Here is a 15,296-nt window from a genome sequence, read left to right as displayed (position 1 = left end):
TGAGCAGGCCAAAGAGATGTTAAACCATAACTTTTTCAACTGTGCCTCCTTTTTTCTTTTCCTCTTTCTATGCTCTTACACCTTTCCTCTACTGTTTGCCAAAATATTCGGTGCTCTGAAAGGCACGTTTCTCATTCAAAACAGATTTTATTAGTGTTAGCTATAGAAAAGTGAGATACACAGATCCCTCTCCTTCTCTCACAAGCTTTACTTTTTAAAATCTTTTCATTAATCTGTTTATGTATTGAAGACTCATCACAGTTTTAAGCTTTGGTTCACATTTCTCCTTAATTAGGACCCAAATGCACTAGAGGAAAAGCTCTAGAAATAACAGGGCCATGCCATTTCCTCTTTTTATTACCTCTGTGACTATTGAGATGCATTTTCCCCCACCTTGTTTCCACTTTGTAGGGTATGAGAAGTCCGGAGACCCGTTTCTGCTTTCAACATCAAGCACAGTGAAGACTCAGCGAAAGCTGGGGTCCTTGCTGTCTACTACATATATATATATATTTATGTGAAAAATTAGGATACCCCAAATGTCCCTCTGTTGCACAAACAGTAGTGTAATGTTTGTCTCCATATTTTAAAAGAAACCTCAGTTTGTAGGAAATGGTTTGCTGAGTGAACAAAAAAGAATTACTGGACAGATACATTAATTATCTGAAAGATACTGATGGTATCCTGTGACATCCCCATTGAATAGATGACGTGATGCAAAGTGGGGCTGTGGGGGCATTTCCAGAGGAGCTGCAATCCTTATGAATACCAGTAACCATACACAGCATGCAGGACCCCCTCCTCAGCTACTGCTAGCCAGCTAAGACACAGGCCTCTATCCTAAACTATTTATCAAGGATTTTTTCTGTAGTCATTAAAGATATAAAAGCACTACCAGATGATGCTTCACCTATCCTGACATGAGGGTCTAAGGCAGGCGAGATTTGTCACCCTTTGGTTAGGCCTGCCTCATTATTTTGACTACCGAGTAGTCTGAAAGACTGGGTTAGACTGGACGTGCTGTTTTAGGCTGCAGAAGTTAGCTGAGACCAATCCCACCAACAGAAAATATTTCATGTTGATCTGAGGAATCCTGTTTTATCTCCTTCCTGGGAAGGCAGGTCATCTTTGTCTTGACCTAAAGATTCATGAAGTGATGCTACTGTGAATTGAGGCCTGGGTAACTCCTCAGAAACCTCCTAACACCAATACAGCTCATCTGATTTTTTTTGTTCAGATTTTTTTCTTCAGTGTTCTCTTGCAGGTTATTATAAAGTCGTAACTCTATGAAGAATTGCTGTGGGCCCTTAATGAGGAAAGCTTTGGCTAGAATCTTCTTCCAGACTTTCACACACAGGAGGCCACAGGATTAAATACTTTATTTGCATGAATATCCTTGCAGTTTTTATTTGGCGTTAATAAATCTGCACAACTGGAATGTAGTTCTCCAGTACTTTCCCGCCCACACTCCTTCTGAACCGCATTCCATGTTTCCCCTTTGGCAGGTGCATTCCTCCTCTTCAGCACTGAAATCGGTGATGAGTTGTAGCTGGTGAAATGAAAATGTCATAATTCAGGGAACGCAGATGAAGACATTCATCATGGAGTCCAGGCAACAATAAGTAAGTAAGAAAGTTTATCACAGAATGAAAGAATATGCAGCTTTGGTGCTGTTAGGAGGAGTGTAAATCTAAGAAGGAAATTTTTAGTGCTCTCTAGTACATCAGTTCCCCTGGCAACATTTTCTTTAGCTTTAGAAATATTTTGTCTCTGGTCCAAACAGTTAGCTTAATTAGTCTGGTTATCATTCAGTTTATTCTAAGGAACTTTTCAATGTACGATAACGTGCCAAGAAAAAGTAAACATCATGCTCTACACTCATTATAATCACTATTACATTTTTCATTATTGCTTAGGGTCATGATTTTAGACTTCCTCCTGAGCTTTATATGCACAGCCAGATTCTTCAAGGAGTTCAGGCAAAGTGCAAATCTATCCAGAGCTCCTTTAAAACTGGTGCACTCAACACCTATCAGCCAGTGCACGTTAAGTCCAGCTCTGGACGTGTCAGATGAACAGTGCACAAGCCTTGTCAGTGATACACACACACAAGCACTATGCCCAGGGCTCCAAATCCCACGGGACTTTCCTGATAATGCCAGGAAAACTACCATGGGAGTATGAAACTATACCCCTTTTCTTTCTTTCCAGGTGATTTTGCAAGGTTACCAGTTATGGGAAACATTAATACACCTCTGAAAATAGAATACCAATGAATATTCCCTAAGTGACCTGCAGGCAGGATCCAAACTGATACCGCAATGATGAGAGAGCAGATTATCACCATAAAAGTAGGCATTATATTGGAAATGCTGTGTCTTATTTGCATTTTCATTAAATGCATCCTTATGACTGACATCTTACTCCTCCCTTTGGGCATTCAGTTAAGATCACCAAGTAGAAATGGCAGGATTTTTTTCTTAGAAATAAATGTCTCCTATGCACTGTACCTGTGACATGGAGTCTGTGACTGAAAGCTGCCCTTTTGCAGCAAGGGAACATAAGTCCCTGGTAGAGATGGTTGCAGATATTCTACTTCTCTTTATGTGGCAGAGTAATGGAAGTGCTCATGATCACTGCTGTATTTTGGCTTTCTCTTACAGAGGAGCAGTAAACTTTATTTTTATATTCAGCTATTTCCTTTGCCACACTCTTATATAAAATAACATTCCCTAAAAGCTTAGGGAACTGGTGAGCACGGAAAGATCTCAAGAATACAGTGAAGACTGATATGTTTATAGGCTAAAGTTTCCAGTCTCCTCTTCTCCCCTATCCCATGCAGCACTTTCTTCAGTAAAGTTGGAGAAGGTGATATCGCTCAGTTACTGTGGCCTCCAGCAGCAAACCTCCTGCTACTTGATTTATATGTGCAAGGCATGCACGCTTTGGCCTCAGCATAAGGGGATGGGATCCCCAAAATGGGCTGGGGGGGCGCAGGTGAGCGCAGAGGTGCATTGCACACCCTCGCCCACAGCACCGAGCTCTCCCTGCCAGCAACAAGCGCTGCTATCCTGCCACCTCCTCACCCCCAGCAGGAGCAAGCTGCATTACGCACACACACCGCGTCTCACTCCTACTCCTGCCTCCCAGCTCAGCTCAATCTTCTTTTTTATTCCCTAGTTGAACCTTTACTAGGAGAAGCACATGTAAAAGCTGCAGGTCCCTTTATGTACTGGAGTCAAACATTTACTTACAACTGCTGTTCCAGCAATAACAATTAAATTAAACATGAAGGGAATATTGCTGCCTGGAAGATCTACAAGCTGGAGGTGTAAATCACACTGCATAACTAATTTATGACATTCTGCACCTACAGCTGTATGCTGACGGTTTGCAAGCGTAAGGGCGGCTGTGATTTCTAAGTGCTTTTGGTGACAAAAGAACAGGAAGCTGATTACATGGGCCTCTATCCCTGCACCCAAAGTCATAAATTAAATGAGGTCAGGTTAGGTCAGTAGCTGAACATAAGGGATATTGTGTACATGGTTCAGTTGGAGAGATTCTAAGAAGGGACTTGGATTATTTTTTTCCACAAAAATAATGCATTTTTGAATTTGTGAAATGTAAGGCAACAACAAGGTTATTTCTCAACGATTGAAATTGTCCAATTACATTTTTCAGTGAAAATGTACTTGAGCAAACTTTTTTAGAAGGATAGCCTTAAAACCACTGTATTACTAGGCTTTGAAAAAATCCCTATTTGCTCAGCCGGAACATGTGCAAATTCAAGTCTGTTTTTTCAGGCTGGATCTCCTATGCACTGCATATATCTAAGTCCTGTCACTCAGATGCTTTCCTCTATCCAGCGTGATAACATTTGTAGATACTTTTGGAAATATATTGGTGGAATGAACTAATGAATTTAAGTCCAGCTGCAAACAAACAAGCAAAATACACCAGAAAGGTAAGCGAGGGAAAAAGATAAAACAAAAGATAAAGGTAGTAAGGGAGACCTTTTCTAGTTATGGTTTTTAGTTCATAACTACTTGTGTTTGGCAACCAATCAGACTGCCTTCAGTTATTTGACATTTCCCTTTTAAGTGATAGGGGAACAGCACTCTGCTTCCAGGTCCCAAGGAGCATGCCGTTCAGCCACAGTCAAACAGTGTTGGCTATGGTGACACAGGCAAAACCATTTCAGGTTGAATCTTGATCTTCCAGAAGGTATCAACTGTGGTTAAAATTGTCTTTTATCAATTCCCTTGCTATGGTTTTAACAATCTTGCACTTGACACTCTTGTCATTTGTAAAAAACTTTCTGAATTCAGGTCACAGCCTGTTTATAAGGTTTTGTTTTAAGATGCCTTTGACTTAAAGGTGTACCACGTGTAGATCGTTAATGGCAAGAGTGGCTACTGTGGCAGGATTGCATGCTTAATACTTGGGAAAGCACCCCCATTCTTGATCTCTTTCTCTTTTATGGGAATTACGTATTTGCCTTAGGAAGAGGAACCCACCAGTCATTTTAGGATGTACATACTAAGGCATTTTAGAGAAGGGGAGAAAATTCAACAGATTCAGATTCAACAAGGCCAAGTGCCGGGTCCTGCACTTCGGCCACAACAACCCCATGCAGCGCTACAGGCTTGGGGAAGAGTGGCTGGAAAGCTGCCCAGCAGAAAAGGACCTGGGGGTGTTGGTCGACAGCCGGCTGAACATGAGCCGGCAGTGTGCCCAGGCGGCCAAGAAGGCCAATGGCATCCTGGCCTGTATCAGAAAGAGTGTGGCCAGCAGGAGTAGGGAAGTGATCGTGCCCCTGTACTCGGCACTGGTGAGGCCGCACCTCAAATACTGTGTTCAGTTTTGGGCCCCTCACTACAAGAAGGACATTGAGGTGCTGGAGCATGTCCAGAGAAGGGCAACGAGGCTGGTGAGGGGTCTGGAGAACAAGTCTTATGAGGAGCGGCTGAGGGAACTGGGGTTGTTTAGCCTGGAGAAAAGGAGGCTGAGGGGAGACCTTATCGCTCTCCACAACTACTTGAAAGGAGGTTGTAGCGAGGTGGGTGTCAGTCTCTTCTCCCAAGTAACAAGCAATAGGACGAGAGAAAACAACCTCATGTTGCGCCAGGGGAGGTTTAGATTGGATATTAGGAAAAATTTCTTCACCGAAAGGGTTGTCAAGCATTGGAACAGGCTGCCCAGGGAAGTGGTTGAGTCCCCATCCCTGGAGGTATTTAAAAGACGTGTAGATGAGGCGCTTAGGGACATGGTTTAGTGGTGGACTTGGCGGTGCTAGGTTAACGGTTGGACTTGATGATCTTAAAGGTCCTTTCCAACCTAAATGATTCTATAATTCTATTCATTTTAACTGGAAAAAGAGCAAGCCTCCTAACTTGACTACATCCCAAAATGTTAATACATTCACAACCGAAAAGATAAGTGAACACACAAAACTGTGGTAACAAAATACTTTACTAAAATATCATACATTGAATAGTTAGCTCAATATTCTCATGTTCTATGCAAATAATGCAAACATTGTCACGCATTTTAAATTAACATTATATAGTAACCCGCACAAATCCAAGAAGAGCAGCGTTCCTGTCAGATCCATTACAGACGGATAGCCCTTGTGTTCCATTCAGCTTTTACGTAAGGCAAATGTTTCATTACAAAAATCTACTCTGTGTTCTCAAAAGTGCCTGGAAAGGTTATACTTCCTCAGCAACACTGGATCAGGTGAGATGTGTGACCAAATCCTTCATGGACATTTTTGAAAATCCTAGCCTAAACTAAGAATATGTTAGTTGATGAGTTAGAATTGTGAAAAATATATTCATTTTTCTGTATTCAAAACCTGATCTTGTGTTGGAAGAAATGGAGTATGCTGAAATGCACAACTCTAACCAACTGTAACACACTATCAGCTCTGTTGATTTGTACACTCCTTCCTACTAAATGAGAAGCACTGGAGTAACTTTTCAGAGTAACTTTCCAAAGCTATTAATAAAAAACTGATTTAATGATCATCTGACCCAGAAAGCATAAAAATTTTAGCATAGTGCGCTACTTTTACAGATAAACTGCCCCAAAATTGCATAAATTCTTTTATTAGCCTATACAAAATTTTAAAAATAAGTATATGTACACTGCAGTATTGTGTTTACAGTTCTAGTTATATTTCTGATCTTTTTGTGATGATCTTTCATAGGAAAATACACATAATTTGGCAAAAGGCCACTAATACAGTTTTGATTATGTTAAAAGTCATGATTTGAGGCCTAAACTGCAAAAGGTAATTTCATTTAGCTGATACGTATAAACTGACTAGCACAGTGGCTTTGTTTCAGTAAATGAATTTGCCTTACATGCAATCATCTACTTCTCTTAAATCACCTTTTCCAGCAGGATAACCTCATATTTTAAGTAATTAATTATTCATTTACTATATTCTTATTCAAAGCAGCCTACTGAATGGAGAGAATTATGAAATCAATTTCTAATTTATGTGAGCACAAAGAAAATCATATGTTGAGGAAAATAATGCGCGGCAACCTAAAGCATTCACTTGGGAAGCTAATTTGCAAAAAGGAGAGGAATAGGCTATCTGAATCCGTAACATTTCAACCTGTACTCATTTGCTCCTCATCCGAGATTTAGCAGTGATAAGCCAAATGCTTCAGATAGATAGGCATTAAGACGCTTAACAACATATATTCAGTGGGGACAAAATATTTAGAATGCAGTAATAAAGAGAGGCATCTTGCACAGGTCACTTGAAATTACAAATGGACTCCCTGGAAACAGTATCCAGAATGGGATGGTTTCTTAAAACATGCCTGAGGACCTTATTCCCAATGGCACGGCAGCTATGAATTGAACCCCAAAAATATAGTGGTAGCATCTGCAAATGTGATTAACAGAGAATAGCACCAACTTCCCCGTTAGTAGCTGTATTCAAGTAATTAGGAACACTCCTGAACTAAAATAAATGCCACAGTCAAGAAGTCTAGCAGAACTTGGCCCTCAAGGGTAACTTTTTTTATGATGATACAAAGCCACAAACTGCTCAGGTAAGACATATTTTAATGCCACTCACAAGCAGCCATCGTTCAGGGAAGCAACCCAAAATACTGTCTCCTGATGGGAAACTTTACCCTTTGGCCGTGAACTCAGCCTGACAGAAGACCAGCAGCTGCGCCATCCCAGGTGCCACCACACTTCTCGGAGCTCAGCACCTAGCGGAGGTGAACAAGTCAACACATCCGTATGTAAATGAATAGCTATTCTGCAGAGATACAGGCTCCCTGGGGACTGCACGGTTGGACTGGTCCTGCCAGCTGGGATAAGGCATAGAGGTGGAAGTAAGACCCACAAGGGACTGCAGGATTATTTCTCTGGGAACAAGAAGAGGCCAGGATGAACATTAGGCTGCATTATGCTGTCCCAGCTCACAGACTCTCCACCCCACAAGAGAGGGAGCTAGGAGCAGCCAGGAAGCATTCCTTTATGCTCAACATTTTTCCACAAACTAAAGCAATAGCCAGCTTGCACCTTGGGTACAATAGCAATGAATGGCCAGAAGACATTTCTACAGGTTACATGGAAAGAACAGTGATTAAAATGCTGTTGTTAGGCTTTATCAGTCTGACCCATCGCACCTACTGAAGGCAGCGGCAAAAGTAGATGTGCTACAGCAGGGCTTTGAGTCCAAGGGCAGATACAGCTGCAAAGTTGGGATGGGAGGCGGAGAGGTGCTGTTCAACCCGGAGCTGGGCTGCCCACCCCCTGGCACAGGGTACGTGTTAGGGAAAGGCAAACACCTCCTTGGTCACCCATCCGACCCACCTGGATAGCCATATCCCTGCAAACACCATATACGCAGCTATTTGCTGAATGGGAAACTTAAAATAAAGATTACTCTTCTACCAAACAAATAAACATTATTTCTTTCATCATCAGTTGTCAAAAATAAGTGCATGAGCTCAGGTTACATCAGAAGAAATTAAATAATATATTTTTTACCGTTATTAAACACTTTTCAGGATGGGGCATATTCCTGCTGAAAGTATTTATCCTGCTCTTCAGACACAGGCAAGTAAAAAGAGACACTTGGACAATCCTCACAAACTTCAGTAAAAAGAAAAGAAACAATAAAAGTAAATAACCCCAAAGTAATAAAATATCTTTCCCTGTCTTTCCTCCATGCTTTTTACCACATTCAGTACATATCCCCATCCCCAAGGCCCTGCCCTGCCATCCCGGGGCAGTGTCTGGCCCTGGTTCCCCTCACTGGGCCTCATCCTGACCCCCACCTGTCATCACCAGGGCCCGGCCATCGCTGGCTTGACCTCAGACCTACCTCATCACCGTGATACTTCCTTATGATTGGGACTCTTGGTTGGACCTGACCACCATCTGTGTGGGTCTGTCCTGCTCCCTCGTGTGGGCGTGTGGGGCGTGTGGGGCTGTCGGATCCCCTCAGCTCCCGGCTCATCTTCCCCTAGGGAGCGCCCCACTTTTACCGCTCTCTTAAAAAAACATTTCACACATAGTATAGGCATTCGATACTTCTTTGCTGGTAAAACTGACCTTTTCTTTGCGTGAAAGTAAATCAAATAGGGGTATTGCATGAGGCGTGATTTTATGAACTCCCTTCTCCCTCCTCATAGCCCAAATGTATTTTTCACAGCATCTACTGTAAAGAGTCAATTCCTTATCTCTGAAACCTACAAACATCCTAGTGATTTCATGAGTCTTTTCTTGGTAATGAAATAAGAAATGAGGCTCCCAGCCTGAATGATTACTTGGGAACATTTTCCCACTAGGTCTTGTTTAAAAGAGAAAAATCTTCCTGTCTTCTCCCTTACACACCCAGTTCCTCATAGGGAAAAATGTCTAAATCAGAGGTACTGTTTATCTCACTGTAAGTGACTCTGGTTCAGCCTTGGCAAACCATTTACAGTAGCTTTCAAGCAATCAAAGTGAGACATAAACGCAAAAGATGTCTCCGGGGCCTATTTTAATAGAAAGACCAGGACACTCTCCATTGAGCATGGATCCGGCTCCACTACATATCATTTTCAGCAGGAGGCACGTATAGGGAAACAGATGCAGTAGCCTTACACATTCACCTGCAGTACCTGGTGAAGGTTGTCCCAAGAGCGCTGCATGGGCAAATTCTTCCATCTCTGCAAAAAATTTGGGTAGACTGAAAGAGGGATCTGTGCCAGTACGCAGTTCTGCCCACACAGACCTGGCTGCAAGGGCAGGGCTGCAGTTCCCTATGCCAGGAGGGGAACGTCCTGACAGCTACAAACACCTTTTCTTAAATGCCTGCACAGATGGGTGCAAATGCAGTAATCTATCAAGGGGGACCAGGAAGAGGGTGCAAATTTTCTTCTCTGAACAAAAGTTCTTTGACTTTTAGTTTGGCACTGCAGAAATGTTCCCAGTCCTGTAGCAGCGAGATTTGGAGGGCAGGTTTGCAGGCCTGCATCCTTCAGGAAAAAATAATAACTGTAACTTGTGTAGAGAAGGGATGCAAAAAGGTGGGAGTGAATGGGAAAGAAAGAGGTTTGCATGTTCTTGGGCAGAAATGGAGATTAAGATAACCATTTAAAAAGTCTTTAATGTGGTGGATCTAGAGTTAATTGGGAGTTCTGCTGGAGTCAAGAGCAGCCCTGTAACTGTGGAGCATTTCAGTTTGTTAATTCGAGCAGGGAAGGTGCTAGAGCACTCCTCCGTCATTTTCTGTCACTAACTGATTCCAGTAGCTCAGCTGCTCAGATGGTTTTATTTTATGGCACATCACGATTTTCTTAAAGCGAGAAACAGAGAAGCGAATCCTTTCTGGAAAAAACGTCTGCTCTGAATGGAGCTCCACCAGCTGAATGTTTAATTTGGCAAGGCACAGTCCTATGAATACATCCTCCAGTTTAATGAACAAAACATTATCCGAAACATTATAGATCTGACTAGCAACGTCGGTGGAGAAAACATAGCCAGTCCCGGAACAAAATGGTGGGTAGGTCTTTCCCGGGTACTCTTCTTCACTCACGTACCACTTACTCCCTCTTCTCCGTATGGGGTACTCATTTAGTTTTAAAAAGCCTGTGAAGACTCTAGTGGTCCTCTTTTTCCTTAGAAGAAGCTCAGTGAGGTAAAAAACATTGACAAACACATCTGTGTCAGTTTTCATCACAAAGCTGGACTGGTAACAAAATTTGTGAATCCATTCAATTCCCATCATGGTCTTCAAAGTCAAATTGTAATACGTGTCTATAAAATCCTTTTGAATAATGTCTTTGTACTTTTGGCTTTCAGCAGTGATACCAGCCTGCTGGCTGAGATTCACAGTGTTTCCCAGGAGGAAATATGTCACCAGGCGCTTGCCGGCGACTGTTCTCTCCTTCCCCCAGGTTTGCCGGATGGCCATCCTGGCATCGATGTCGTGGTACGAGGATGTCACAAGCAGGACGAGGAAAGGTGGGTTCTTATGGCAGTCTATATCTGGGAGCTGCAAGAAGTTTCCGCTGAATCTCCTAGAAGTCTCTGTGAGGAATATGTAATGTTGGCTGTTTCCACAGAATACACAGAATTCGGTCAAACTGTTGTAAAAAAACCAGAAGCTAGCACAACTGAGCCCTACAAGGCAAACAAACAGCCCGAATTTTCTGAAATCCATCTGAAAGAAACAAGAAGGAGCAGCACATTAAAAAAAAAATAATATCTAGTTCCTTTTAGTGCTGTAAACCAAACTCCCTGCATAGGGATTTAAAGCCAGGTCGTCTCTAATTGAAAGCTACCTATTTCAGGGCACTTGCCCACACGCATTTCTTTTAGTATCATTCCCACAAGATGTTCTGCTGGCAATCAAATTCACACTCCTGCTTATTTGAATCTGCCCCCCAAGCCAGCATATCCTCAGAAATCCACACAAGCATGTCCACTGATACCAGGTTACCCTGGCTGATGCTTCAGACCTCCTCCCCATTTTCAGCATCTCACAAACCATGACTTAGACCCACCAGGGCTCTCACAAGCCAGAGAGTGGAGAAGCAGCAGATATGTGCCCATGCCAGATGAAAGAGAATAACAGCAGTAGTTGTTTTTTTTTTTTTAAATACCATGTTTCTCTATTTGTTTGAAAAGTGCCTGTGTCCCAGAGCCAGGAAGTACTGTCCAACCGGCAGACGCAGCCAGGTTCCTCCCATCTTCATCTTCTTTGGATCCTGTGGGGCTCTTGCACCGACCCAGAAACTGCTCCCAATCTTTTTGCTGGAGGGGCCATGAGTCACGAATTTGACGCTGGGTCAGCTGCTCAGAAAAAAACACAACAGTGGGTCAGATTATTTGGATGTTTCACCTTTTGCAGAGTTTAGGTGACTCACTAGGGCATGCTGAGGTGAGAAGGGGGTTGTCCGTACCCCCCACTCCTTTCTAGGTGAAAGAGATCCAAACAATAACAACAATGTTCATTGATTCATCCTTGTAACAGATTAATGTGCTGTGTATCTTGTTACAAATCTAGTATAAACTTTGAGAGAGAGAAAAATTATCAAAGCAAACCCAAAAAGGTCACAGTGCCAAAAAAATTACTCATCTCCATAAATTAACCTGGTGAGAAGAGTATAATGCTGCAGTTACTCATTCCATTAACCCACAGGCCCACCAACTACTATTTTAGAGCACTAGGATGGGGAAATTTTTACCAGGGGGAAGGGCATTCCCTTCCCCTTTCTTAACAAAGAACTGGATCTGGCTTCCCATCTAAAAATACAGCAAACCAAGTTTACAACCCCCAGAGCTGCAAATTTCATGGAAATTTGATCTCTGCCTTCTGACCAGGAATGTTCTGCCTAGACCCCCCAAAACCACGTTAGTGCCCTCCTTTTGCTCAAATTCCCTTTTCCAAGCAATGAAAAGGTTTTGTGTTGCAGGTTTAAGTTCATTTTAAAGTCCAGCCAGGTGTTCCTGGGACCAAATCCAGCTCATTTTACCCATGAGAATAGTCCCATTAACTTCAGTCAGTATTCTCAAAAGCATGAAACAAGTAGAACTGAAGTCCTGGTTTACTGAAATTCCTCCCACAGTGAAATGCATTTTTGCGATGATTCACTAATGAATTTTGAAAATATTTCAAAAGTTCACATTTCTTCTGCCACTTATATTAACTTTATCTTTAAATAGAGTATTCCACAGGTCTATTTTTTCTTGTATGTATATCTCACAGTAGTCTTGCGATTAACTTAAAAATTGCTTTAATTATGTATGTATTACATTTACATATGTAAAATTGTGTGAGAATATACATATGCATACATATATATATATACACACACACACACACAAAAGATTATACGAAAATCTGCTCTGCATCTGTTCTCATGTTCTTCAGTGGCCTGGGAGGAAGCACATGAATATCCTGAAAATAGTGTTTTCAGGAAAGGACGATGTTCTGAGGTTGACAACAGAGCTGCAGAAGAGGTTCACTCCTCACGAGACTGTTCGAGGGTCTGACATTTCTCTGTCACAGGAATTCCAGAACATGTACAAAAGTCCTTCCAATACTGAACTAAGAAAGTAATTGAGAACAATTTTCTATTAAAACCCATTAAAACCTTTTCAGAAATACTCAAGAGCAAGAAACCATAACGTAAGATATTTTACCAGATTTCAGTAGAATCAGACTAATGTGACTTGACCATATTTACTTCTTACTTGTTTCCGGGTTTGGTCACTGGTAACAGATCTAAAAAAAAAAAAATTACAGAGGTCCCTGTTCTGCACGGCCGGGAGAGCAGCCTCCCAGCGTACGTTCCGGCATGTATTTACCATACTGCCTACCCAGAGCCAGACCGTCTTCTTTTTTCAGTCCGTGTATGAAGCAGCATACCTTCTACAGATAAACACTCATGCCCATGTCTGGGCAACGCAAATGTTTGTAAATTTATGTAAATTGTAAAACATATTTTATAAATTTTGCAAACCACATATATGTTCATGTATCATTTTACAGCAGGTGCCTGCCTACCCCCAATGGGTAGGCTGTGGCCTTGATAAGAAACGCACACTTACCGGAGCAAAGTCCATTTGGTTCTGACTGCGTGAGAGTTGGAAAATACTAGCTTTTGTCATCGGTTTAATCACCAAAAGCAACTTTGGGCTTATCTGGAACGGGAAGGAATGGTGTTCTTTTTTTCTCAGATGAAACATTTGCAATCACCCACAGAGGTATTTGTGGAAGTGACTGGGCGGGGGGCTTGCAAGGACCCGGATCGTACCAGGAGCACCTTGGGCGTTCCCAGTTTGGTGTCTCAGCTCCCTCTGCCTCCCCAGCCGCATGTAGGAGGGAGCCATCCAGGTAACATGCTGCACGCCGCTCCGGAGACTCGCCCCAGCTGCAGCTGCTTACCACGACCCCCAGCCCTGCAGAGCCATGCAAGCCCCCGTACCAGGTGCAGTGGAGGAGTCTCAGCCTCCCTCTCTGTACAGGACTGTGCCCCATCATCTGTTGCAATCCCATTTCTTCCCTGTTTCACTCTCCAATAGTCTTTCCCCAGTATAGCACCAGTTCCCCAAACTCCCCTCTCCAGGTAAACTCAGCAAACACGTGGGAGTGCACACAGGCGTCTCATCTGATGGCCCTGTCTTTAATTTTTTCTCCTTCAGAGCTCAAGAAGGGAAGAGTTGCCCCAGATGCCAGCGGGAGCCCGTGGTGCAATGGGGGGGCTGTTGGAAAAGATGCATTTGCACAGGTGCAGCCTCGGTGTCCCAAGCACCCAAGCTTGGCAATACGTTACAAGGTTGGCATTTACTGAAAGAACGCCAAGGGAAAGGGTGACAGAGAGACGACCAGCTTCATCTCGCTGAGGCCATTTTTCTCTTAAAACCACCAATTTCCTTCTTGTTTTCAGGTGAATAGGGAAAATTTTGGAAGTTAAAAAACACTTTATATTAACACAAGCAGGTCAGTTCCTTGGACTGCTTAAGTTGGTATATCAGGGAATTAAATCACCCTGGTATTGGTTCCATCCTCCTGGGATGCTCAGACCCCGTCCCATCCCTCACCCCACCTGCGCACAGCAGGTTTAGCTTCCTGAGTGAAGCAAATGCTCTGTCTCCCCCACTGCCTGGGAGAACTGCTATATATGAAGAACGTATGGGAAACAATGGCTTCTATTATGTTTCAACAGGTCAAGACGGCTGTGACTGCATTTAGCAAAACCATCACCATCCAACCTGAAGTATCTTGCTCTACAGCAGAGATATGAGCATAGGTTAGGTGTGACAAGGCCTGTGGTTTCTAAATTATGTCTATGTCACTGTATTTTTCCTCCTTTGCCTGCATCTGACAAACAATACAGTGTGTGATTCAAGATTTCCAGCCTGCGTGCACGTATCTCCATGGAACAGTCCTGGAGATGTTAATATTAAGTGAACATTAAGTCTACAGGAGGTGGTCCAGAAAGCAATGAAGACTTACTAGCAACCAATCTCTTTTCTAGCGGTCATTTTGAACAGCAGCCAGTATTTTAGCATCAAAACAAATCTTTCTGGTTTTACAGAAAATCCTTTTGCATGAAGTTATACTTGAGTTTTCTCTCTGATCTGAGTCAGAAATTGCAGTTTGTAATTATCTCAAAGCTTTTCCCGTCTCCTATTGTTCCAACTGCAAAATATTTTATGTAGGGCATTACCAAAAAATTACCTGTTTCGTGTCCTAGAGAGCAGTTTGTTTAAACTGACCGGCGCGGTGTTTCATGGCTCTGCGCAGATCCAAACGAGGTTTGCACTAGAGCCTGGGACCCAAGCGACGTGGGCTACAGGAGCCTGCAGCCCGGTGCTGCTCTTACACATGCCTGAAACGAACACGTGAAGAAAAGAAGGCGGCAGTCAAGGTCTGTGATCCAAATCAGCTGAACTTCAGCCCTCTGCTTTGCAAGTAACTATTTCCACCAGTGGCATGAATTACCTCTCGTGTTCTGCTGTGGTAAGCAGGTTGGCTATAGGGTCTCTCTGTTCACACCACTGACCCTTGTGTAACTCCTTCATGTTGCACGGTGACAGGGCCATGGTGATGTCCTGTGATGAAGCCTAGTTATTCCATCAAAATTAATCTGACACCTCCTTGAGGTCTGTTAATGAGTATAATTATCTAAACGGCACCAAGAGATCAAGACTATATGCCATATAGATCAGGAAAAGCAATCTGGCCTGAGGCAGAGAGAGGTAAGTAGGTCTAGAGTCCCCCTGAGAAACAGATTCAAAATACCAATTTAAAGAAATAGTTT

At 42.8% G+C, this 15,296-nt stretch overlaps 1 protein-coding gene and 1 long non-coding RNA gene across 2 annotated transcripts; one reads left to right on the top strand and one right to left on the bottom strand.

Annotated features, from left to right (window-relative positions):
* Positions 1–5,454: 5,454 nt before the first annotated feature.
* Positions 5,455–11,197, bottom strand: B3GALT5 (beta-1,3-galactosyltransferase 5). Its single transcript, XM_076354217.1, has 2 exons — positions 11,130–11,197; positions 5,455–10,687 (listed from the first exon to the last, which is right to left on the bottom strand). Exons 1-2 carry the CDS (start codon positions 11,130–11,132, stop codon positions 9,731–9,733), a joined length of 960 nt encoding a protein of 319 aa, XP_076210332.1. The 5' UTR covers positions 11,133–11,197; the 3' UTR covers positions 5,455–9,730.
* On the top strand, positions 10,420–11,539 carry LOC143168109 (uncharacterized). Its single transcript, XR_012996659.1, has 2 exons — positions 10,420–10,488; positions 11,155–11,539. It is a non-coding gene; the product is annotated as an uncharacterized LOC143168109 (long non-coding RNA).
* The last annotated feature ends 3,757 nt before the right edge of the window (positions 11,540–15,296 follow it).

This window comes from Aptenodytes patagonicus, chromosome 1 (genome assembly GCF_965638725.1).
Source record: "Aptenodytes patagonicus chromosome 1, bAptPat1.pri.cur, whole genome shotgun sequence".
Lineage (NCBI taxonomy): Eukaryota > Metazoa > Chordata > Aves > Sphenisciformes > Spheniscidae > Aptenodytes > Aptenodytes patagonicus.
This window is presented reverse-complemented; position numbering and strand designations above follow the sequence as displayed.